The sequence below is a fragment of the Sarcophilus harrisii genome, chromosome 3, assembly GCF_902635505.1.
Source record: "Sarcophilus harrisii chromosome 3, mSarHar1.11, whole genome shotgun sequence".
Lineage (NCBI taxonomy): Eukaryota > Metazoa > Chordata > Mammalia > Dasyuromorphia > Dasyuridae > Sarcophilus > Sarcophilus harrisii.
This window is the reverse complement of record NC_045428.1, coordinates 7,153,722-7,177,264: the sequence shown is the minus strand read 5'-3', so window position 1 is coordinate 7,177,264 and position 23,543 is coordinate 7,153,722. Positions and strand designations below refer to the sequence as shown.

At 38.8% G+C, this 23,543-nt stretch overlaps 1 protein-coding gene across 1 annotated transcript in view; it reads left to right on the top strand.

Annotated features, from left to right (window-relative positions):
* The window catches only part of TPRG1 (tumor protein p63 regulated 1), a 148,141-nt gene that overhangs the window by 3,579 nt on the left and 121,019 nt on the right, over window positions 1–23,543 (top strand). The window contains exon 2 of the mRNA XM_003766269.2: window positions 21,444–21,673. Within this exon, the coding sequence (XP_003766317.1) occupies window positions 21,452–21,673 (222 nt within the window). The 5' untranslated portion in view covers window positions 21,444–21,451. The remainder of the gene's footprint in view (window positions 1–21,443; window positions 21,674–23,543) is intronic.

Here is a 23,543-nt window from a genome sequence, read left to right as displayed (position 1 = left end):
ATGATTAGGCAAAAAATCAAGGAAGGATTTTTCTTTTACCCTCTAGAGCACATGACCATGCTTCAAAAGTGAGAGAAGTTCACAAAAAAGAAGAGATTGATTATGCTAATAAATTGTGGTTGTATCAAAACCCCCAGCAAGTGGAGAAGATGATACCAAGGATATAAATAGATCAAATATAATAGGTGTAAATGCAGAGTCTTTATACTTGTGTCAAAGGGGGGAAAATACTTCAGAAAAACAAAATGGAGAAATCATAGAAACAGCAGTTTATCCAGAAAGGTTCTGGGGTTCGAGTGACCTACCAAGTCATTATAAGACAACAACATGGAAGGCAATGGAACAGACATGAAAGCCAAAACTGACTAAGAGAGGGACAGAGTCCCAGAATGTCCTAAAATAAAGTATATGCTACCCTAATTAACGAACTTCTGGGATATTTTATGGATTTGTCACCACCATATTTTTTTCTTTCTTTTCTTTCTTTTCTTTTTTTTTTCCTTTTTTTCCTCTTCTTTTCTTTTTCTTTTATTTATTTATTTATTTTTGCTGAAGCAATTGGGGTTAAGTAACTTTCCCAGGGTCACACAGCTAGGAAGTGTTAAGTGTCTGAGGTCAGATTTGAATTCAGGTCTTCCTGACTTCGGGGCCGGCACTCTATCCACTGTACCATCTCGCTGCTCCCACCTCTTTCCCCCAAAAGATACTGATAAATTGAGAACTGCTTAGAAGGAGGGTGAGAATTTATGCTATGTATGAAACCATCAAATGAACTGGAATATCTGAATCAAAGACATGGATTTTCATGATTGATTTCTGGAATCTGAAGAACTGCCATGAAGAAGAGGGATGAGATTTTGGCTAAATGAAGAAGGAACTGGGGTACTGGTCAGAAACTGCCAAGAGCCAAGCTTATGTTTGATATAAGGATAAATGAATTGAGTTGGAGTTGGTCAAATATAGGGTAGTCTTTCTCTGGTGATAGTGCATTCTTTTCTTTGGCTGTGTTGTAAAATAGGTTCTTGATCAATTATAGACTGGGCTCTATGCCCTCTGAAGTACCAGCCTTATGAACAGGGATAGCTACTTCTTTTTGACTGGAGAAAAGAGATAGTAATTATGCTATGAAAATATTAAATAAAATAACTTTGGGTGAGAAAGTTCTCTTTCTGTGACCTTGGGCTTTTTACCAAGAAAGAAATCTGTCTCCCACTCTAAGTTTGAGTAATCATGTATAGTTGACATTCAAGGAAAAGAGAAAGGTTGGACTAATTACTGTGGGAATTGAAATTTTAAGGAAATCAGAGTGGAGAAGGATTATTTCTGCAGCACTGATCACCCACTTGTTATTTATCATCACTGTCCATAGTTGTTTGCAAATTATCTCTTCCGTTAACCTGAGAACTTTTTGTGTGAACTTCTTGAGATCAAGGACAATTTCTTTTTCTTTTCTTTTTGGTTTTCTTTTTATATCCAGAACTCGAGTATAGTACATAGTGCAAAGAAGACATTTAAAAAACAGTAGCTGATTTAACACTACCTGACAATTGCTATCATAATTAAGGTAATTATAAAATGTAGCCATATTAAGAATACATCAGTGTAAGGCATGGCTAATGGATATCCAGCTCATTCAGTACTTCTTGAGGTCATTCCCAATGTCTGCACTAAGCTGTTACAGCATTGATCCAGCTGGCTGGCTCACTCTTGATCATTTCATTAGTGATCTGTGATCAATCAAAAGTCTGCATCCATGCTGTTCTGAGAGTTTCTGAAGGAAGAATAAACTGGAGTTCTTTCTTCGAAAAACAATATCTCACAGAGTAGAGATGATAGAGTTGGAAGATCCCACGCTGGCTATCTATTCCAACCAAATCCTTAAGGAATTCCATTTATAATATTTCAAAAATGACTATTTGCCCTTTTTCTCAAGACACCTGAAGTTGTTAACTCTTATAAACATGTTCTACTTTGGGATAGCTCTAATTGTCAGGAAATAATTCTATGCATCAAATATTTATTTTCAAATTCTACCTGTTGCTTCCAGTTCTGCCCTCTTGTGCAATATTTGAAAAGGACTATCATTCCCTATTTTCATTCTCCCCTTCTTGAGACTAAAGTGCCTGAGTTTCTCCACCTGATTCTATTCTGCTTATTATTTTTGCTATGTAAGATATGAATTCCACTCCAAACAGTATTCTTTCTCTATTAAACTACTCAGTAATAGAATGCTGTAGCTGTATATTTTTTTTCAAATTCTACAAGGTCCTATCTCATAAAATGTTAAATAATTTTCTTTCATTTTGAATCATTTATTCATATGTGCCTGAATTTGTTAGAACTTGCTAGAGGCCATATTTGCTTCTCTTATTACTGATTTTCTATTGATTTATCTGTGGATGTCCAACCTTGGAAGTTTCTTCTTTCAGGAATCTCTGACACTTTCAGTCTTCCATCCCCTACACTAAATGTATTTATCACTCACTTTATATTTATCATTCATTATCATTCCTCCTTTTTTGATTGGGTTACCCTCTGGACTAGATCTCAAAGCATCTTAGTTTCTTCCCACATGGGAAAATTCACGGTGCACCAACTTATGTTATTTAGTCCAAATAACATTTCAGTGGCCAGAACTGGCCCCAGCTGCGTTCTCTGTTCTTGCTTGAGCTAGGTGGAGTGTTTTATAATTCCTCACTTGCCCAGTGAGTGTTCTGCTTTGATGACCTGTCCCACTGTCTCTGTTCTTTAGTACTTCGACCTGGCACCAGCAGTCCAGTCCAATCCAATTAATTGGATTTTGGATGTCTTAGACCATGGAAATAGTAGAAGTTGATTTATCTCTGATACATAATTTCTTTTTTGAAAAGAAATGAGGGATTGTGGGAACAGAGGAAACATCCAGTTTGCCATCTTGCTGCTCACATGACCCATAAATCCCTTTCAACCAATTCTAATCCAGCATAAATATTGAAGTCTGTCATCCTCCTGATTTCTCTCTTCTGAATGAGCTCTAGTTTATGAGGTTCCTTAAACACTGGAACCCAGAGCTACATATAATACTCTAGTATAGTCTGACCAGAAAAGAGATCAGATGGAATTTTATCATTATTATTTCTGAATGTTTTACCTCTCTGTGTATACTTTAGGAAGTTTGGGAGGTTATTTATATATTTTTTATTATTGTTTATTTGCTTGGCTTTTTCCATTGACCTGTAGAATTCCATGATACAACTGAGAAAGGCTTTTACTTCACCATGTGAGGAGAAACTCTGGGATGTATTGAGCCAAGATATCAAAATCTGTCATAAGAATAATGCCAGGGGCACCTAGGTAGCACAGAGGTTAGAGCACCAGCCCCTAAATCAGGAGGCCCTGAGTACAAGTCTGGCCTCAGACATTTAACACTTCCTAGCTATGTGACTCTGGGCAAGTCACTTAACCCCAATTGCCTCAGGGAAAAACAAAAGAATAATGCCAGAAGAATTCCTAGAAAGGAGGAGAATTGATCTACTGGCCTTGATTGGTCTGTGACTTCAGTCTCACTGCCTGCATGATATTGAAGTAGAAATGCTATGAATCCTTACCTATATGACACAAATTAAGCCATTTGTTGTTTCCTGGTTGATGATGAGTCTCTGTATGATAATTAGGCCAACCGATGTAGCTGATGTAGAATGGTTTTAGTTTTGGGCACTCTCAGGATCACAGACTTGTGATCTCGGAGACATCTTGTCTACTCCCCACTCTTCCAGTCTCCCCCTCCCCAATATTTTACAATTAAGGGACTGAGTTTCAGAAAGTTTGAGTTACTGTCCGAGGTCACACAAATTGCACGAAGCAGAAAGATTTTGACTCCATGTTCTGACTTTCAAGCCAGCATCCTCTCCATTGGACCATCCATACCCACACAATTTAATTTTAGATTGATGAGGAAAACAATGAGCAAAACTAAAAATGTCCATTGAGGGAGTTAATGGTGTTCAATTAACAGGAGCAAACACAAAGTCGGCATTATTCCTTCTATTTCCTTAACATTATGTCTCCTTAAATACTTTCAATAAGATAAATTTAGGGTTTGGCTTTGTCAAAGAGGGGCAGTGGAAAAACAGAGAGTAAAAAGAGCTGGAGAGTCAGTCCTCCAGTGTTTTCCTGTGTCATATAATTAATTGCCTTCAGATTTTCACTGGCTAGAGCACAAGATCTATAATGTTTTGGCAAATTTAAAAAGTTTCCAACATGGATCTGGTCATGAATTACAGATTATTTAATGACCATCTGAGTTACTTTCAACCAATATCTAAAAGGTTGGTCACTGAATGACTTCTTTTTTCACCATGTTGATTCATTCCATTGACTACCAAGGTAGGAATGGGTGACACTCTATACTGGAGAAGTTGAAGCCGCAAGGATAAAACCTGGAGTATTCTGATTTTGAATTTATTTACTTATTTTTAATAGCATTTAAAGATCAAAATTGGTAGAGAAGACTCTTTCCAGATTTAGGCCATGTTTTGCTAATTGGCAAACTAAGGAGATTAGATTAGATGATCTTTAAGAGTCCTTCCAAATGTAAATTTATATTTTCATTACCTTAAGTTATTATTCTCTGGAGTCAGGCTAAGAATCAGATTCACAGAGTAACAGGAATAGAAGTGACCCCCAGACAACTTATTGCTTTAGTGATGGCTTATGAAGCTACCCTTGAGGGAACAGTTTTTAACAGAATGAGCCTACATTGATTGACCTTGGAAACTACCAAGCAGCTATAATGATGAACAGGAGAGTCCAAGAGCCCCTAGACTGGTAGCATCCAGCAGAAATTCAGCCTGGTTGGTTGCCAGCTTAATTGTCCTACTCAAACCCTGGTTAGAAGCCCCTTCTTCCCAGCCAATGACCACATTCCTAAACTCTGGATTCTTCAGAATTCCCTCACACACACCCTGCCTCAGCATCGTAGTATCCTGGAAGATGTTGCCTTCTCTATGACCTTCTTATTCTGGAATATCTTTGTGTTTCTGAAATTCTCTACTCTGATTGGTAAGTTGCTTTCTGAAGCCTCATTTTGAGACAATATCCAAGCTAACTCCAAGCTGTCTCTCGGGACATTTTATCCATGTCCACTTGCCTTTTCTGCAGCACATTTTCAGCTCTATAATGTGTTATTTTTTCTATTTGAGTATCAACTCATTGAGGACAAAGACTATTTTCCTTCCTTCCTTCCTTCCTTCCTTCCTTCCTTCCTTCCTTCCTTCCTTCCTTCCTTCCTTCCTCCTTCCTTCCTTCCTTCTTTCTTTTCTTCCTTTTTTTCTTTCTTCCTCTCTCTTTCTTCTTTCTTTCTTATAATGATAATAATAATAATAATGACAATATTACATTTCTGGTATCTGGTGCTATTTTATATGTGACACTTTCTTAATAACTATTCCTCAATTGATTGTTCAATATATTTGAAATTATTACAGAGTATATATATGTATATATATAGATATAATTTTAATCTATTCTTCTCAATATGCCCCTTTATTATTATTATTATTTTTGGTAAGGCAATAGGGGTCAAGTGACTTGCCCAGGATCACAAAGCTAGGAAGTTTTAAGTATCTGAGGCCAGATTTGAACTCATGTCCTCCTGACTTCAGGGCTTATAGTCTATCTACTGCACCACCTAGCTGCCCCTGTTATTAGCTTTTTTTTTTTTTAATAGACATCTGATTCTCAAAATGCTTCCATTCTACTTGATCAGGTGAGAAATCTTTAGCCACATTTATTTGAAACCACCAGGAAAGGCTAAGTGGCCTTGTTGGATATGATATAGAAGACTTTCTTGTTCATATATGGCTTGAATTAGGTTGGAAGATTAAATGACACTATGAGAAATTAACTAGAAAATCTGCTTTAAATGACATGTAATCCCCAAATCCAGTCATTTGAGGTTTTAGTGGGGAGTAGAGCATTGCGAAGCTCAGTGTCATTTGCAGGTAGAACAAGAATGGGTCAATTATCCTCTTGGTCTCTTTCAATTCTGAACATTTATGAAAGTCTGATTCCTTTCAGCATTTCCTCTGATGTGGGTTATATATCCAGTTTGGTGGCTTTATGTGGTGTTACCCTTTCTTTGATTATCTTCCATTTAAAAGGTAGAGAAAGGGTCAGGGACCTCGTGACTTGAGATATAAGGTGTTGTGTTGCCTAGTAATGTAAGAAGCAAAATCCCCTAGGCAGAACTGGAACATGTCTGTTAAATGGGCTGGGTTATTTTCTGAAGTAAATCTCTTATCAGTATCAAGGCAAAGCTAGTGAGACTGAGTAATAAGTCTCACCAAAGAATCAGGTCTTTCTTGCCTCACCAGGGCATGACAGCTTGCTCTCCTACCTGCCTGAATCTTCCTAACCTCTTAAGGGTATGATCCGTATCAGATACAACGCTAAAGGTGAAGAAGGGATAATTGGGAAGACAAATGGACTCTTTCCCTTGACTTTTCCTTGCTGGTATGATTAGTATGAGACACTTTTTCTGTTAACTCTTGGTTCTCTGTTTGGAATGAGACTTGAACAATGTAGCCCTGGACTAGACATATCTCAGTTATTCATGATCACTGACCCTCCTTTTTGTCAATAATTCAAAAATTCTTCCCAGGCGTCCTCTCTTGGAGACTATTTATCACAAGCAGATAAGTGAATAGGTTTAAGTTTTATTCTTCTTTCCTCTGTGCAGAGTAGGTACTAATTTCTATTATTGACCTTGATATTAAGATGTCCTTAGATGCTACAAGCACAAGTGTCTCTTCCTTGATGTCACAGGCACAGGTGTTCCATAGTGATGGTGGTGAGGATGATCAAGGGTGGGGGGTCATCTTGAGGGTCTGAGTAGCTTGGATGGGGCAGAGCTGACTGGCTGGGCCACTTCTATAGCATTGATGGGCTGAGATACCAACCAACAAATCAACTAAGAATGGCCAAGAGGAGCAAGTACTGAACTCTTGGGGAAAAGGATCCCACAAGAAAGCATTCTTTCCTGATTTTCCCCAATATAAAAGGCAAAGCTGGTGGTTAGATTTTGTTCTGAGGACAGAGAAAAGATGTGGTACGAAGCCAATGGTTTTATTTGTGTAATGTTTGGAAACTTTCTCCTTCGATGCAAATAGATGTCTCTTTGGCAAATTACTCTATTAGACTTTCCTGTTCCTCTAGGGTCCAATTGGACTCTGCATAGTCTGTTTGTCTTTTCAACAATCCTCTAGTCACTTTCGGCGCTGTATCTGATATGCACTGTTTCTTTTTTCTGGAATAATGAGAGGATAAGGGACTTGACCAAAGTCACCCAACCAAAATGTACCAGAGAAAAGACTCAAACTTACAGCTTCTTTTCTGTCAATTCTGTACTACTATAGTGCATGACAGGGAAGCCTCTTAATCTACTGTCATTCCTTCCTGTTCTTTCTTTAAAAAGTAATTTAAATACAAAAGAGGAAAAGAAAAAAGAGAGAGAGAGAGAAAAGGTCAAATGAAGAGCAGAACATGAGAGGATTCAAAATATGAAGCAACAAATTTCTTTTTCAAGAAAATCCACGTAATAAATACTGCACATTGTGTTCAGAGCTGGCCATCTTTGCTTTCTCATAGGTTTGCTTTTGTTCTCCAGTGTGCACTTTTACATTGTTCTTTTTCCTCCTTTTCTCTCCTCCCACTCTCCAAGAAGACTACAATTAAGGATGGATATACACACATACATATAAATGCATAAATATAAGCATATACACACATATACATATACACACATATTCATATACATCTATGTAAAGCTGCCCTATGCTTATTTGTCCTCTGTTTCTCAGAAGGTGGAGAATATCATCCTTCCTAGGTTCAAGTCTTTCCATATTTTTTTTTTAAAACCATCTACTTATCATTTCCTAGACCCCAGCAATATCCCAGTCTATCGAGTTGGCTTAAATATTCTAAAACAATATTGATTAATATGGCTGACATATATTGCAGTTTCCCTGTTTTTTTTTTTCCTTTTGAATAAAACTATTTTACTTTTAACTTTGGGATCAATGATTAATAACCTTGCCTTCCCCCCAAAAAATTCTACTCCTGATCATTATTATTATGTTTGGGTATATATTTCTTATTTCCTATCCTTGCTGCTGTCTCTGCTTTACTGCTATTAGCTACCTTGCCTTGTTATTACCTGACTTACCCTCCCTTTAAAGATCCTTCTCTTAGTTTCTCTCCACACCCTTGCTTAATTTCATTCCCATTAACCTACATACCTTATCCCTTTCCTGTTAATTTACACACCCTTCTATACATGCCCTTATCCTATTCCTGCTCCCTCATTTCTTTATAAATGTAGAAGACATTTATACATGTATACACTTATGTACATATACATGTATGTATGTGTGTATTTTATACATAATCCAATCCTAATGTGAGTAGGATTCTGAACTACTAGCCCTTCTCTATCACCTAAATCTTCTCTATCAGTTTTTGGTTTCGTATTTCATTCATATAACATATTTACATTTTAAAATTTTTCTATGACATGTTCCTTTTTTGATCACATCTTATTCAGCTCTACTCCAATCTTTCTTTCTAACTACTCAGTTTCTAATGACAATCTTAGACATGCTTCACATTTCCATGTGTAAAACATTAACAGTTTGTCCATATTGCACCCATTGAAATTTGATATTTATATTTCACTTGGATCTTTTCGGTCAAATTTTCTATTAAGTTCAGATATTTTTGTAACAAAATCTCCAAACCTGGCAGTTCATTGAATGGCTTTTTTCAATTCAGAATTATGCTTAATATCTCTGGTTATGATAGTTTGGCCTCAATCCTAGTTCTTTTGTCTTTGAAATATAGTGTTCCAAGACCTGCAGTTTTTAAATTTAATGTAAATGCTGCTACCTGCTGTATGATTCTAATTGTGGCTGCACAGCATTTGATTTATTTATTTTTCTTGTTCCTTGATATATTTTCTCCTTGGTCTGGGAATTTCAGAATTTGACTATGATGTTCCCATAGTTTTTTTTTTTTTCCCATAGGATCTCTTTCAAGTGATGATTGGTGGATTTTTTTCTATGTCTACTTTTTTCTTCTTGTTCTAACGTTTCAGGAAAATTTTTTTTAAAAAAATAAGATTCATATTATTCTATCAAGATTCTACTTTTGGCTGTATCTTTCAGGTAGTCTGATTATTCTTATGTTTTCTCTTTTCAATCTCTTTTCCACATTCATTGTTTTTTCTTATGAAATGTCATGCATTCTTTTCTGTTTTCTTTCTTTATTTCATTCTTTATGTTTTGTTTTATTATTTCTTATTTTCTTATAGCTTTGCTGGCTTTCCCTTGTCCAATTCTAGTTTCCAAAGAGTCATTTTCTTACTTAAGTTTCTGAATCTCCTTTTTTAATTAGTTTACTTTTCATAATCTTCTTGTTTTTTCTTGGATTGTTCTTTTGTTTTTGATTTGTTTTTCTTCGATCTCTTTCATTTGATTTTTAAAGTATTTTTGAGTTTTTCTATGGAACTTTTTGAGGGACAGGAGACCATTTAACATCATTCTGTTGGATAGGAGAGATTATAATTTCTTGGAAGAGAGCAGAATTAATTGAGAGACTCTTAGGCATGTGTCAGTCTCTTAGTCCCTGGTGGGACAGGCCTGGAAGAAAAGTCACCACTTTTTCCTGCTCACATGTATTTATATTCCCTACACTTCCTGACATAAGGTTTTTATGAGTGAGAAAAAAAAGAAGTCATTGCCCAGTAGTTCAGCTTCCCTGTGGGAAATATGTAGGCATGGAGAAATTAGGTCCTCCTTTGTTTTGCCATACTGTTCTCTTCAGGAAACGATCATGTTGCTGTTTGTTCTTCATTCTGGAAGAGGACCATGACATCAGGAAGGTGATGCCATGACTTGCAAGTGAATTGGATTTAAGTGAGGGAAGACTGTGCAAAGTCACCAGCCTCACTCTCTTCTCTGGAGTCATCTGGTTCCAATGACAAGATGTGGATCAGTATCCCATCATTGGGAGGTCTTGGCCTTTTAAATTAAAGTCTTTTCCAGGTTTTAGTTTGAATCAGGTTTACCCATTCAATAATTAATCTTATGTAAGAAATTCCACAAAGGATGACCTCTTTTACTTGGTGAAAAAAATCAATCTGGAGAGGAAGACCCTCAGGATTTCTACTTCAGGCCTTTGGTGAGTGAGGTTTACTAGTCTGGATTGTTCACTAAAGGCAAAGTCCCCTCACTATTTCTTTTGGTGAAGTTTTAAATGGAGCCCCTTAGAATTGCTTGATCTTGGATTGTCAAGATTGGGCTTAATCTGATCCTCAAAAGACAAATGACTAGTGCATTTTTAGGAGAGAATCTTGACTGCCAGTCAGTCAACAAGCATTGATCAAGCAGTTCCTCTAAGGCAGCCACTGAGTTAAGTGCCAGGCACTGAGAATGTATTCTGACTTCTTATTGTTTCTATAATTTTAATCACACATAATATATATTCAGATTTTATATATTACATAACATTAGATTCAAAATATATTTTATAATATTAGATTAGAAAATAATATCATATTCTATGAACTTTTTACACCATTAATCATTTCTTTTTTTCTTCATATATATTCTTCCATTCTATAAATGAAAAGGGAAAAGCTATTGTTTTTCTTGCATTGTTCTCTCTCACTGCCTTTCTTACTTAGCTTGGCCCCCTCTACTCCAGGTACCCAGAAGGCTCCAAAGCTGTTCAAGCTCCAGATAAATCAGAGCTTGACTTTGGGCTCCAAGCTCCAGCATCCCTCAGCCCTGAAACCAAGGATGTCCTCCTCTCTCCTTATTTATGTCCACCTCTCATTATTTTCCTGAGAGTTTCCTCAGGTGGATCTTGCTTGTCTACCTTAGGTTTCATTGGCATCTATTGGGATAAACTAAATCTCTAGGAAGATTCTCACATTCCTTCTATGGGTGGGGTGGGGATTCTTCTAAGCTGTTTTGGGATGTGCGTAATTTTACCCCCACACCCGTTCTGTCTTATTTATTTGGGCAGAGCTTGGATAAGAGGCTTGAAGATTATTTGAGCAATTATTGAACTAGGTTTGGGACATATTATGTTTTCCTCTTCTTGCCTTGCCTTCCTGAGTCAAATTAATTCAACAAAAGTCTATTATAATTAGGGCCTAAACTGTGGTAGTTGCCAAGAAACAAAACCAAAAATGAAAACCATCCTTCACATCAATCAGTCATCAAGCATTTATTGAGTATTACTTTTTGCAGAGCACTGGGCTATGTCCTACTTGTACAAAACAAAATCAATCAATCAAATAAAAAATATATATTAGGGGCCTTTTGACCCTAAAAATCTGACTTTTCCACTGTTGACACAGGAAATCTTTGGAAAAGGCTCTTTTCCTCTTGGATTGATCCCTCTCTCATATCCTCTTCTTTACCCTCTCAGTGATCTTATCCCCAATAAAGCCCATAGCTTTTTCTCTCTCATGTAACTTGGTGGACATAATACTGGATCTTCCAAATCCCTCCCCTAGACATTTATTAGCTGGGAAAGTCATTGATCTTTTCACGCTTTCAATTTGGTCATCTATAAAATAAGAATAGCCATGTATATAGTTCCTGTAGTAGCTAGGTGGGAAGAACAAAATGGCAGATAACATCATTTTGGGAGGTACAATCCCCAACTTCCATCTTTTTTTCACAAAAGATCATCAGACCTAACTTTCTGCCTTGATGTTATACCGTTCAGATTGCTGGGTGTTATCTTCTGACTTATCAATGTGATCTAAGTCCTCTGCACCTTGCCATTAACCTTGTCAGTGTATCTTTCCATACACGGCTCATTAATGACTCTTTTCCTCATCAGAATGAGTTCCTTTAGAGACGTGACTCCTTTGTGTTTTCTTTCTGAATCTAATTTTAATAAATTCTTTTTCATTCATTCACTCATTCATCCATTCATTCAACTATCTATGCATCCACTCATTTATCAATTCATCTGTTCTTTTGTACATTCAGGGTTGCTATGAAGATCGAGCAAAATAGCATATGGTAAATGTTTTGTGTTCTTTAGAATGGTACTATTATCCTTGAAAGGCAACACCCCAAGTCAGGAAACAACAATCCTTGTTTGGTAAAATAGGCCGAGATCCCAGGAATCCTACTCCTCCACCCCATGGATGCACTGACTGGCTAACCTTGGGCTAGCTCTAGCCCTTTTAGCTCTTGACTTCCTCATCTGATCCTCTTCATAAGATTGTCAGTGGTGGTAACCATTGGTTTCCTTCTCTGTAAAATGACATGCCCTGACTAGATTTTCTCTATAGCTCTCTCTATGATGCTAATTCTCTCTTTCCAAAGTTGTTCTATTCACTGGCAGCCCTGGCAGATATTTCATGCTGATTGTCTCCTGCTATAGGTCGTTGCCTGGCTCAGAAAACATAATCTTGTAAGATGGGGGTTTGGTAGTTGGGTGTGCAAGTGTGGGATCCTGGAGTGGGGTAGAGGTACCTGCATTCTCTCTATTTAGTGCCATCAGTTAGTTCCAGTCGTGAGGTTGACTGCTGAAAGCTCCCATCCCTGACAGGCAGCAAGTCCAACCCTCCCATTGTTAAGGGAATTTATTCAAATTGAATGCCCAAGCATTTTTAAAAACTGAGCCACACATGTGTCCTGAAAAGACAAATTATCTTTAGGATGCTTGGAGCCCTACAAAAACAGCTGCTCTGATTTTCTTACTCTGAATTTCTTTCTTTTTGTCTACCAGTCCTACCTGGCTGCTTGCCAATGAGGCTACTGCTTTAATCCAGGAGTTCTTATGGTACAAGAGTACTCTCATTTTCTTTGGAGAACTGGGGAGCTGTGGTTTTTCAGCACCGTGTGTACTGTCAGACTTGGTCGATGTATTGGTTAGTTTTCAGAATCATTTTTCATCCTCTTTTTTTATCTGTGTGTGTGTGTGCGCGCGCACACATTAATAGAGATTTCTCCAGATGTGAAAATGATGAAAAAACAAAATATAATGTTTAAAAAGTGCCACCTCAACAGTCTTACCTTCCAATTGAACTTCTATATACTCCTTTCACTTCTTTGTTTATTTTTCCTCCTCTGCATCCATCTTTACCTGGAGCAGGGAGTGGTAGCTCCCTGAGTTCCTAAACCACATTCAAGGATGTGGCTCCCTGGAGCCATATTTGAACATCAATTGATCCTTTAAAGATACTTCAATTCCCCAAGAGAGATTGTTCTTTCTGTTTTCTACATTTTAGCCCTTTGAAACAAGGTATATCTGTGGTAGTTCTACTCTAACCCTGCCATTTTCTTAAAGCAAGCCAGGATCTCTTTAGCAAATGATTGATAGGAGACTGTGCAAGGCTAGATAGACATGATTCAGTTGAATTGATAGTTCTTGAGAGACATGGATCTTCCAGATCCATTCAGTTGCTGATTTTCCTTCTTTCTCTCCCTCTCTTCCTTCCCTCCTTCCTTCCCTCCTCTCTTCCTTCCCTCCTTCCTTCCCTCCTTTCTTCCTTCTCTCCCTCCCTCCCTCCTTCCTTCCCTCCTTCCTTCCTTCCCTCCCTCCCTCCCTCTTTCCTTCCTTCCTTCCTTCCTTCCTTCCTTCCTTCCTTCCTTCCTTCCTTCCTTCCTTCCTTCCTTCCTTCCTTCCTTTTTCCCTTCCTCCCTTCCTCCCTCCCTCTCTCCTTCCCTTTCTTTCTTTCTCTTTCTTTTTTTGCCCAAGACTTCAATTCTACTTTCATAGCTGTCTTTCCCTTCTTGTCATTTGCATAGTGAGGTCCCTAGTTCAGTATCTCATTCAGTCTCATCCAGAATACTGCAGTGATTTCAAATTGGTGTCAGTACATTCAAGCCTATACTACCTCTACAATTCATCTTCTGTATAAATGCTGCAATAATCATTCTAAAGCATGGCTCTAATCACATAATCCTTGATTCAAAAAAACTTCAGAGGCTCCCCTGCTGCCATTCAGACCAAATGCCATCCTTATCTGCTTTGGAAAGGCTTTTTCAGCAGAGTTATATTGGTAGAAAAAGTTCACTCATGTACTTCACTAACACAAACATAGGTTACATAAATATATATGTGTGTATGTGTATACATACATGTGTATATTTAATATATTTATACTATATATAGATATATAATATGATATATATATAAAATAATTAATTTTATTGAATTTTATTAGCTCTATTTCTGCCATTCCAATTCAGGAAGTCTTGCTCCTCAATAGGCACTATTGTTTTAGAGTGCAGAATATATCTCAGACAAAGCTCAGGCAATAATGCAGAATCAGAGGCCATATGCCCCTTTGGGTGACAGTGCTGGGCTCTGGCAGTCTGGGGAAATCCAGGACAATCCTTGATCTCTTCCCTCCCCAGACACTCTCTCATAGCTTTTTCATTTTTGGCATTTTCTGGAAATCAGTCCTGATCTAGGATATTAAGTGAGGAGTGGTTCTGGCTTAGGAGGGTGAATCATAGGATCCTATCCCTGGTGCTGAAAGGCACCTCAGAGGCCATTGAGCCCAGTCCTATCTGTAAATCTATAGATGAGGAAACTGCCACTCAGAGAAGGAAAGCATCTTGCTCCAAGTCATGCATGTATCCAGTCATCTGCGTAGGGGCTGGGGAAACTGCATCTCTTCTTGGATCCAGAGGTGGCTAGGTGGCTACCCTTTTTTTTTTTTAAAAGTTTTCACTTGGTGAGTGATTTCACAGCCTTGAAGCTGCCCTACGGAAGGAAACATTCCCAGAATTCTGAGGAGGGGCCTTCAGTCACTAGTGTACATTATTATTTGATTTAGGGAGGAACCTCTCGGGAGCACTGTGGAAATGTGCTTTCATCTAGAGAGCTGGAACATTTCCTGGATTATTGACAATATGGCTATTTTTTGTTTTGTTTTGTTTTTTGGCAGGGGAGTGGGAAGGTAGAGCCTTCAAGGGAACATATTAAGAAAGACCACATTGTGCATATCTGGCCTGTATATTATTTTTACCAAATGTGAAGAGAGACAAAAGAGAAACAAGGAATATTAGGAAAGTAAAAGGCAGCTTTCTGTAATGGACTGGGCAAAATACATCTCCGAAAGGATCTGATTCAAATTCAGCTCAGACAAGCCACCCTCTAAAGCAGGGGTCCTCAAACTACGGCCGCGTGCCAGATGCAGCAGCTTAGGATGTTTATCCCCCTCTCCCAGGGCTATGAAGTTTCTTTATTTAAAGGCCCACAAAACAAAGGTTTTGTTGTTACAACAGTCAAGCCCTCTAATAGTCTGTGGGACAGTGAACTGGCCCCCTATTTAAAAAGTTTGAGGACCCCTGCTCTAAAGCATTTAGAGTTCAAAATCACTGATCCTGACGTGGTCCTCTCTATGGGAGGTGCTCTTGTAGTAGACGTACTTATGTCTTATTGGTGAAAGGATAGATGTGTCTGAAGCTATGTGCTCATCATATAAAGCATCTCCCAGAATCCAGAATCATTTAAGGCAAAGTGGGAAGGGACTCGGGAGAGATGGTTCCCACCTCTTCATTTTTCCAAAGTGGGCATTGAATCAAAGAGGTTTGTTTCAGGTCACACAGTAAGTAATGTCTGAACTGGATAGGAGGACCAGTCTTACTGACCCCCAGTCTCATGGCCTTTGTTCTTCCTTCACCCAGTCTCCACATCAGAAGTAGTCTGATGTAGGGTCCACTTTAAGAGGATGGGAAGTGCCAGGGAATGGAAAGATACAGTATGAACTCACCATTTTTATTTAGGGGATGAAATAGCAGGCTGGCATATTACTGTTCCACTTTGCAAAATGTGAAAATGTAAAGAGCTGTTTGCCAAGTCCCCTATTTCAATTGGCATAGAGACATGGCTTGTCAGAGAACTGAAAAGTTGGACCACTGAAGTCCGCTGTTTGGAATTATGCTGTTTCAGAGAAAGAGAGACAGAGACACAGAGAGAGACAGACAGAGAGAGAGAGAGACAGAGACAAAGACCCACAGAGATACAGAGACATAGACTGAGAGACAGACACACAAAGAAATACAAAAAGAGGAAAAAAAGACATAGAGACAGAAGAGAGAAAATGAGATAGAAGGAAAAAGTGAGTTCTTGTGGAAAGACTCCACACATAAATTGCCATAAATTACCTCTCTTAAATGTCAAAATAAGAAGCTGATCCTTATTTTTATGATATGCCTTGAGTGTATTAACACCCACCCTTCCCCCAGTGGAAGGGAATGAGTGAAAATCTCTATATCCAAAAACACATTCACAGCATCCCTGAGTCTAGAATAGCTCACAGCCCAGCTCCAGGACTCACTGGTGCTTCCAAGAGGATTAGTGGAGAAGAACGACAAGGCTTCCTACCAATCAACCAGTAGCCAGTTAGTAGTTACTTCCGCAGGGCCAAATCAACTCAGATCCTTCAAACAGCTGAGCACCCCTGCTGCCTGTGTGCCCTGACAGATCTTGGTGAAGCCCACTTTCCTTCTTTCCTACTGATGAATTCCTCCTGGAGCCTTTACCTGGTAGACAGGTGTGGGATGGCCTGCCTTCATATTACTTTTGAAACTGTACCCAGAAATCTAGATTTCAGTGTTGTTTTCCTTTATTAGAGCATTAGACCCTTGAGAGCAGGGGTTGGCTTTCTTTTTGACTTATACTTGCATACTCAGCTCTTGGCACAGTGTCTGTTATGAAGCACGCTCTTTAAAAAAGCTTCCTTTCTGTGCTCTCTTGGTCCTCTTCTGATATACTTCATCATTCCTCCTCAGGCCTGTTTCCTGAATCATCATCCATATCAATTCCCCTCACTGTGGGTGTTAGATCTCATCCTCTGTCAACACTCTTCCATTTGTTGAACTCACCAGATGTCATGGGTTTAGTCTCCTTCATGGTGATGATCCCCAGATCAACAATCCCAAATCTAGTCCATGCCTGGCTCCATATCTCAGTCCTATAGAGATTTACTTTTGTGTTTCTAATTCCCTATTGGGCAATTCAAACCCTGCCACCTGTACTCTCCATCCCCTCTCCACTGAGGAGCTCTGACTCTGTTGCTGGAACCCTGGCTCTGACATGTGAAACCAAGCCTCCCCACCATTTCATGGCTACTTCCAAACTGAACATACATCCTTACTTCTTCATTTGTCTTCTTTGTTTCTTTCTCCCCTTAGTATCTAAGTGACTTAAAATCCAGGACTCTCGTATTTTATCGGCAGTAATTAGTATAATGCTTGGTACATCAGAAGAGCTTAACGTTCTTTTTCACATTCATTTATCCATTGCAAATGGGGGATAGCCCAGATCTTTCATACTCTATTTTATCTTCCATAAGCAGCTCAATTCCAAACATCCAGACTTCTGTTAAGGGTCCATCCTGGTTTCCAGAGTCATTATGTTTCCTGATTCTCAGCCTCTGTCACCTCCCCTCCTCCCCTGTCCACTCAGTAACCAACTATGATAAGGTCTCTCATCACACAATGTCTCCCCATTCATAGAGGTCCAAGCCTATTGCAGATCCTCAGCACTTTTTACTTGAACCATTATAATGGCATCTGAATCAGCCTGTCTGCCTCCAGTCTCTCTCCTCTCCAATCCATCCTCTTAAAATGACAGTGATTTTCTTTAGGCACAGCTCTGAACATTGCTCAATAACCTCCAGTGGCTGCTTATCCAATAGAAACCCTTCTGTTTGACATTTAAAGCTCTTCAAAACAGGATTCCAATCTATTTTTCCACCTTCATCCACACCTTTTTCCTTCAAAAACAAATTAGCACCAGGGTAGGAGGCTGAGCCAAATGGTACCTCCCCCAAGGTACTTTCTCTCCTGCTCTAGGTCTTTGAATTGGTTTTTCCCCATTTCTAGAATGGACTATTTTTCACTCTAGACTATGATTTACCTTCAAAATGAAGTTCAAGCCCAACCATCTCCATTTTTTTTACCTTTATTTATGCTCATATCCACAGAAAACCAAAAAAGAATAACCAAACCTAAAGACAATATATAATATACTAGCATACATACTATATATATATATATATATATATATATATATATATATATAACTTATATTTCAATATATACATGCCTCCTGCTTAGTCATTCAGTCATTTACAACTTTTCATGAAATCACACATCAATACCGTCCATGGGATTTTCTTGACAGAGATCCTGGACAGCAAGTACATTTCTAAGGGCAGATTTGAAATCAGTTCTTCCTGCCTCAGGCCCAGTGCTCTCTCCAATGAGTCATCTAGCTGCCTCCTGTGCATATTGGCTTCCCTGCAACAGAATGTCCTTGAAGATGGACACAACTTTATTTTTGCCTCGGTATCCCCCTGTCTTGGGTATGATATTTGCTAAAAGAAGGCCGAGCTGAGGCTTAAAAGGAACTAGCAGTTGCAGAGGCAATTGTGAAGAAGAAAAAGCTTTTAGGCTATACTAGGGGCTTAGAAGATATTTTTTAGAGGCTGTTATATGAAATAAAGAGGTCAGGTCTCACTCCTCTCCCTCATTATGCTGTAAAATCCATTATCTGTCACTGTCTGTCAGTTGATCAGCCAACTACCATTATTAAGCCCCTTCTATATGGCAGACACTTTTCTGGGTACTGGAAATGGGCAGGAAGTGAAGCATTGAACCTGCTCTCAAAGAGCTCACCTTCTAATAGAAACTGGCATCAACTAAATACAACTGAGTTCTGTACAGGGTACCTCAAAGGCAGTGCCAAAGGGAAGGAATTCGTATTAAGGGGAGCTGGGAAAGACTTCTCAGACAAGGTAGGAGTCTGAGATGGGACTTGAAGGAAGCCAGGGAACCCAGAAAGCAGAGACGAGTGGGAAGAACATCACAGATACTGAACAGAACCAGTGGAAATTCCCAGAGCTGGGAGACTGAGCACATTATGTAAGGAAAAGCATGGAAATCAATGTTATAGGATCAAAGAATACATTGAGCAGGGTAAGCTATAAGAAGCCTGCAAAGGTGGGCATGAGGTGAGAGGAAGGGTTTTACAGCCCACACAAGATATTCAAAGGCATTGACATAGACTCTCCTTGCAAGCATATGAGTCACAAGAGTCAAAGAAGGGAGGAATAATTAATTTCCAGGCCAAAGAAAATAAATAGAGCTCCTGCTGGAACTCATAGAAGAGCTCATTTATAAACCACACTCCTCCTTCTCTCTAAAATAAGGTTTATGTAGCCCTCTGCCTCTTAGGCATATGCAGGATCATTGTCCTCATTGGTGTCCATTTTCCTCTTGTGGATCTCTTTCAAGTCTTGATCCAATCTACTTGATATAAATCCTGTTCCTAGTCACTGCAGCAGAGGATAATGGCTGTCATTGCTTTCCATCTTCTCTGGAAGCATCTACATTGTTAGTGTTAGAGCAGGAACTTTGTTATTGTTATTATTTTTTTGTTTGATTGGATTTGACTTTTTTAAGTTCTCAACAACTCTTATCACAGAGCCTGACATATAACAAGCAGTTAATAGATGTTGGTGAAGGCTTAATCAAGAAAAAACCACCCAAGAGACCATTCTGGCAGAGTTCTCCCTTATTTCCAGTATGTATAGTAATGTCTTTACTGCCCTACTAGCCAGACAGTGCCCCTCCCACTCAAGTGAACACCTTCTGTGGAGACCCAGCCTCAGCAGACTTCATCATTTCATCCCTCAATTTCCTTCTAGGCTTTTGGGCAACAATTTAGCATAGGATTCTTTTACAACAACAACCTCTGTAGGGAAAAAATACTCCAGCACTGTTTTATTTGTTTCATCTTCTGCCTTTGAATTTAAGTAACTGTGACATTGTCTTAAGGAAAAAAAAAATAAAGCTTCCTCCATTTCACTGCTATGAGACTAGGCTTTCAGTGAGTAAGCAGCTGAAGGTAAGACTCCTAAAAATAGCTAGTACCCCCAAAATATTCCCACCAGTTGCTGAGTGGCCCCAAGATTAGCTGTGCAAGATGCTCATGGATAAGTAAAGCATTAACTTATCTGCACCCCATCTGATTTTGGGGAAAAGCTTGAATAAATAGGCAAAGGTAGGTTGGGAACCTTGCATCTGGGCTAGATTTATTGCCACTGTGAATTGGGGAAGGTTTCGTGTTTCTGATATATAAGCTAAAGATCTACTCAATGAGTAAACAATGAGTGGCTGGAGGATGTGAGGAAGGAGAATACCTCAGACTCCAACAAATGGCAATAAACATGGAGGAGAGAACATCCCCTATTTCTCTGATATGATCCTCAGGTATCTAGAATCTAGTTCAAATTTCTCTGGAATTCTCTGTCAGACTTCCCTATTCTCACATTCATAACCTGGAGAAGTTTCTGTGAGAGATCTCTTCCCCTGAATCCCAGGGATCCCCTATTTGTGCCTCCCTGCTTCCCTCTTTGTTTTGAAGGAAGCCAGTTGGAGGAAGCTTTTCTTAATTAAAATTATTCTCCCATTTTTTCATTTAAAATCGTTTACTTCATAACATTTTTCTATGGAGTGAGGGCTGTGACTGAGGTCCAGGATTGAGAGGGAAGGATAAGAACTTTTATCCACATGAGGCAAAGAGTCCCTAAGATAAAGCCCTTAAAGATAACTACACACTCATGTTCTAAACTGATATGTTTAGTCGTGTGCTCCTAAAGCACTATGTTTGAATTTTGTCATGATCCCACACTGTTACTTTCATTGCCTTTCTTTCAAAGTTAAACACTTTCTTCAAAAGAATAGACATTGAGTGAAGAACTTAAAGAAACTCCCTAAATATTAAAAACAAAAGGAAAAAGCTCAGATTATTTCAGAAAGCAATACTTTGGGACTAGGGATCACCAATCCCTAGAAGATATTTTAAAATGTATGTTTTTGTGTGGTCATGAGTGCATATAAAGAAGCAATTTACCACACAGCCCTTATATGCCTCATTTATCAATGTTCTGGCATGAATCTGAGAGGAACAGGATTTCCATGGAGTCTAAAATGTGTTTTCAAGGCCTTTTCAAGTTTATTTTTTGAAAACTCTTAGGCAGGGACTAGCAGATCAAACTTTCCTCCTCATCTCTCGTTTAATTCCTTGTCCCTTTGATGAGGGTGGTTAGAAATAACTCCCATCTCACTCCCTTTCCCTTTTTGAAGCAGTGATTGCTGTCTGCCATCCAGCCCCCTGTCTTCACTCTGCCACAGATGGTCTCTAATTCCCTCTCCCCAGAGTAGCCATGAAAAGATGCAGATGGTATTTTGGGAGTCTGTGTCATTAGACTAAATCTACTCAGACCTCTAGTTAGTCATCTCAGGGGATTGTTTGTTAATTTTTAAGAACTCCAAACTGCTAAACTTGGCCTGTTTTGCAGCAGCCAAAACATACGTGCTTCCCTCTCATCCAATATTCTCCCATCCTTCTTTCAGGCTGTAGAATGTCGACCATTGGCAGCTTCGAAGGGTTCCTGCCTGTGTCACTGAAGCCAGATGGAGATGATCAGCCCTCAGAAAGAGACAGTCTACCAACTGAAGAGGGGAGTTCAGGCAGAAATTCAGCACCCAGCAGAACGGCAAGGCAGCCTAGTGTGACTGAGTCAGTTCTCTACCCAAATCCATATTCTAAGCCACATGTCACCCGCAAATACTTTGTTACTCGGGTAATGTATCCTTGTTTCTATTTCTTAAACCACCCTTGAGATTTCATGGCAATGGGCAGAAGGCCTAGGCTGGCAGATCTGAAAAAGGGATATACTCTCATCTAAAGAGGAAGGGTGACTGGATCAACATAGGTTGATAGGATTCTATATCTTGAATTAAAAGACCCCTCAGAGACTAACCCAAACTGCACATTTTACAGGAGTGGAACTGAGGCCGTGTCTCAAGTCACAGTTAAGTAGTAAAACCATCATTCAGATTCTGACTTTGCAAAGTTAAATTTGTTGAATTCTTATATTTCTCAAGTCCAGACTCTAAATTTGTTCTTCATCTCATTCAATCATTCACTGACTCATAATATTCCATCCAGGGCCATCTCCAGTCATCCTGATCTATATCTAGCCATTGGTCTCAGATGGCTCTGGAAGGGAAAGTGAGGCAGGTGACCATGCTCAGCCCTCCCTTACTTAAATCCAATTCATGTCCATGTCATGGCATCACCTCCCTGATGTCTTAGTCCTCTTGGAGAACAAAGGACCAAAAACAACTACAATGACCACATTCATTCATTCATTAATTCCTTTATCTTACATTTATCAAGTATCTGCTATGAGCAGGTGCAAAACAGGAAAGAAATACAATATGACAGAGCATTTTAAGCTCTAACTGCAGAGAGGCAGACTATACACATCGGTGATTATAATAGCAAAGCACAGGAGGATTATTCTGAGAAAAGACAAAAGGGCCCCTTCAGCTGAGAAGGAGGAGAAAGAGAAGAGAGAGAATTGTATGGAACAGTCACTGAAGATGGGCCTTGAAGTCTCTCTGAATAATGGCAAGTCCTCAACTTGGAATCACCGAGCCTGGTCGTCTACCATGGAGATGTTGATGAAGGGAGTGGTTAATCAGTAGTGTAAGGAGTGACTGGAAATACAAAGATGGAGAGGGAAGGAGCAGAAAGAAAATTAGTCACTGCATTAGAACTTGGTCTATATACAAAAGTAAATGGCTGAATGAGTGGGTGAGGTGCTGGACCTGCTTTCATCTTTCAAATCCTATATCAGCCCTTCCTAGTGGAGAGCATTAGATAACTGTGCTGATACTTGGTTTCCTCATTTTTAAAACATGGCTTAAGATATTGAATAGTGCTGGAGTTTTAAATGAGATGAATTCTGCAAATCACCGAATATCGTGAAATCTTCTCTTTGCGCATATGTACATTTACTATATGCACACATGCAAACATATGCCGTGTGTGTGTGTGTGTGTGTGTGTGTAGATAGATTTGGACTGGACCAAGTCTGGATATATATTGCTATAGGAAACTCCTCCAAATAAAACATCCTTCACACAGATGAATCAACCATCCAATAAATCTACTGATTAAGAAATATTTATTAAGCACTTACTCTGTTCCAAGCACTGGGCTAACCATTGGGAATACAAGTACAGAGGATAAAACCATGCATTACATCCTAATGGGATTTAATAGCCTTTGAGACTTGTGTGCAGTACTAAGAGATTAGGTGACTTCCTAACATAGACCGGATGTTAAGAGACAGGATTTGACCCTATAGCTTTCTGACTCTGAAGCTTATTTTCCATACTATAATGCCTTCATTCACACACAATAATATTATGTGTGCACATAAATATATATATTATATATATGTGTGTGTGTACACATATATGTGGATGTATAAATTTTTATCTACATTTTTATGTATATTTAGATGTGTATATTTGTATGTATATGCATTTTTATATGTGCATATGATAAGATGTGTGTATATGTAGATATATATGTTAAGTCATTTTTCAGTTATGTATGATCCTTTTTGTTCCCTAGTATATAGGAGGAAAGGATAACAA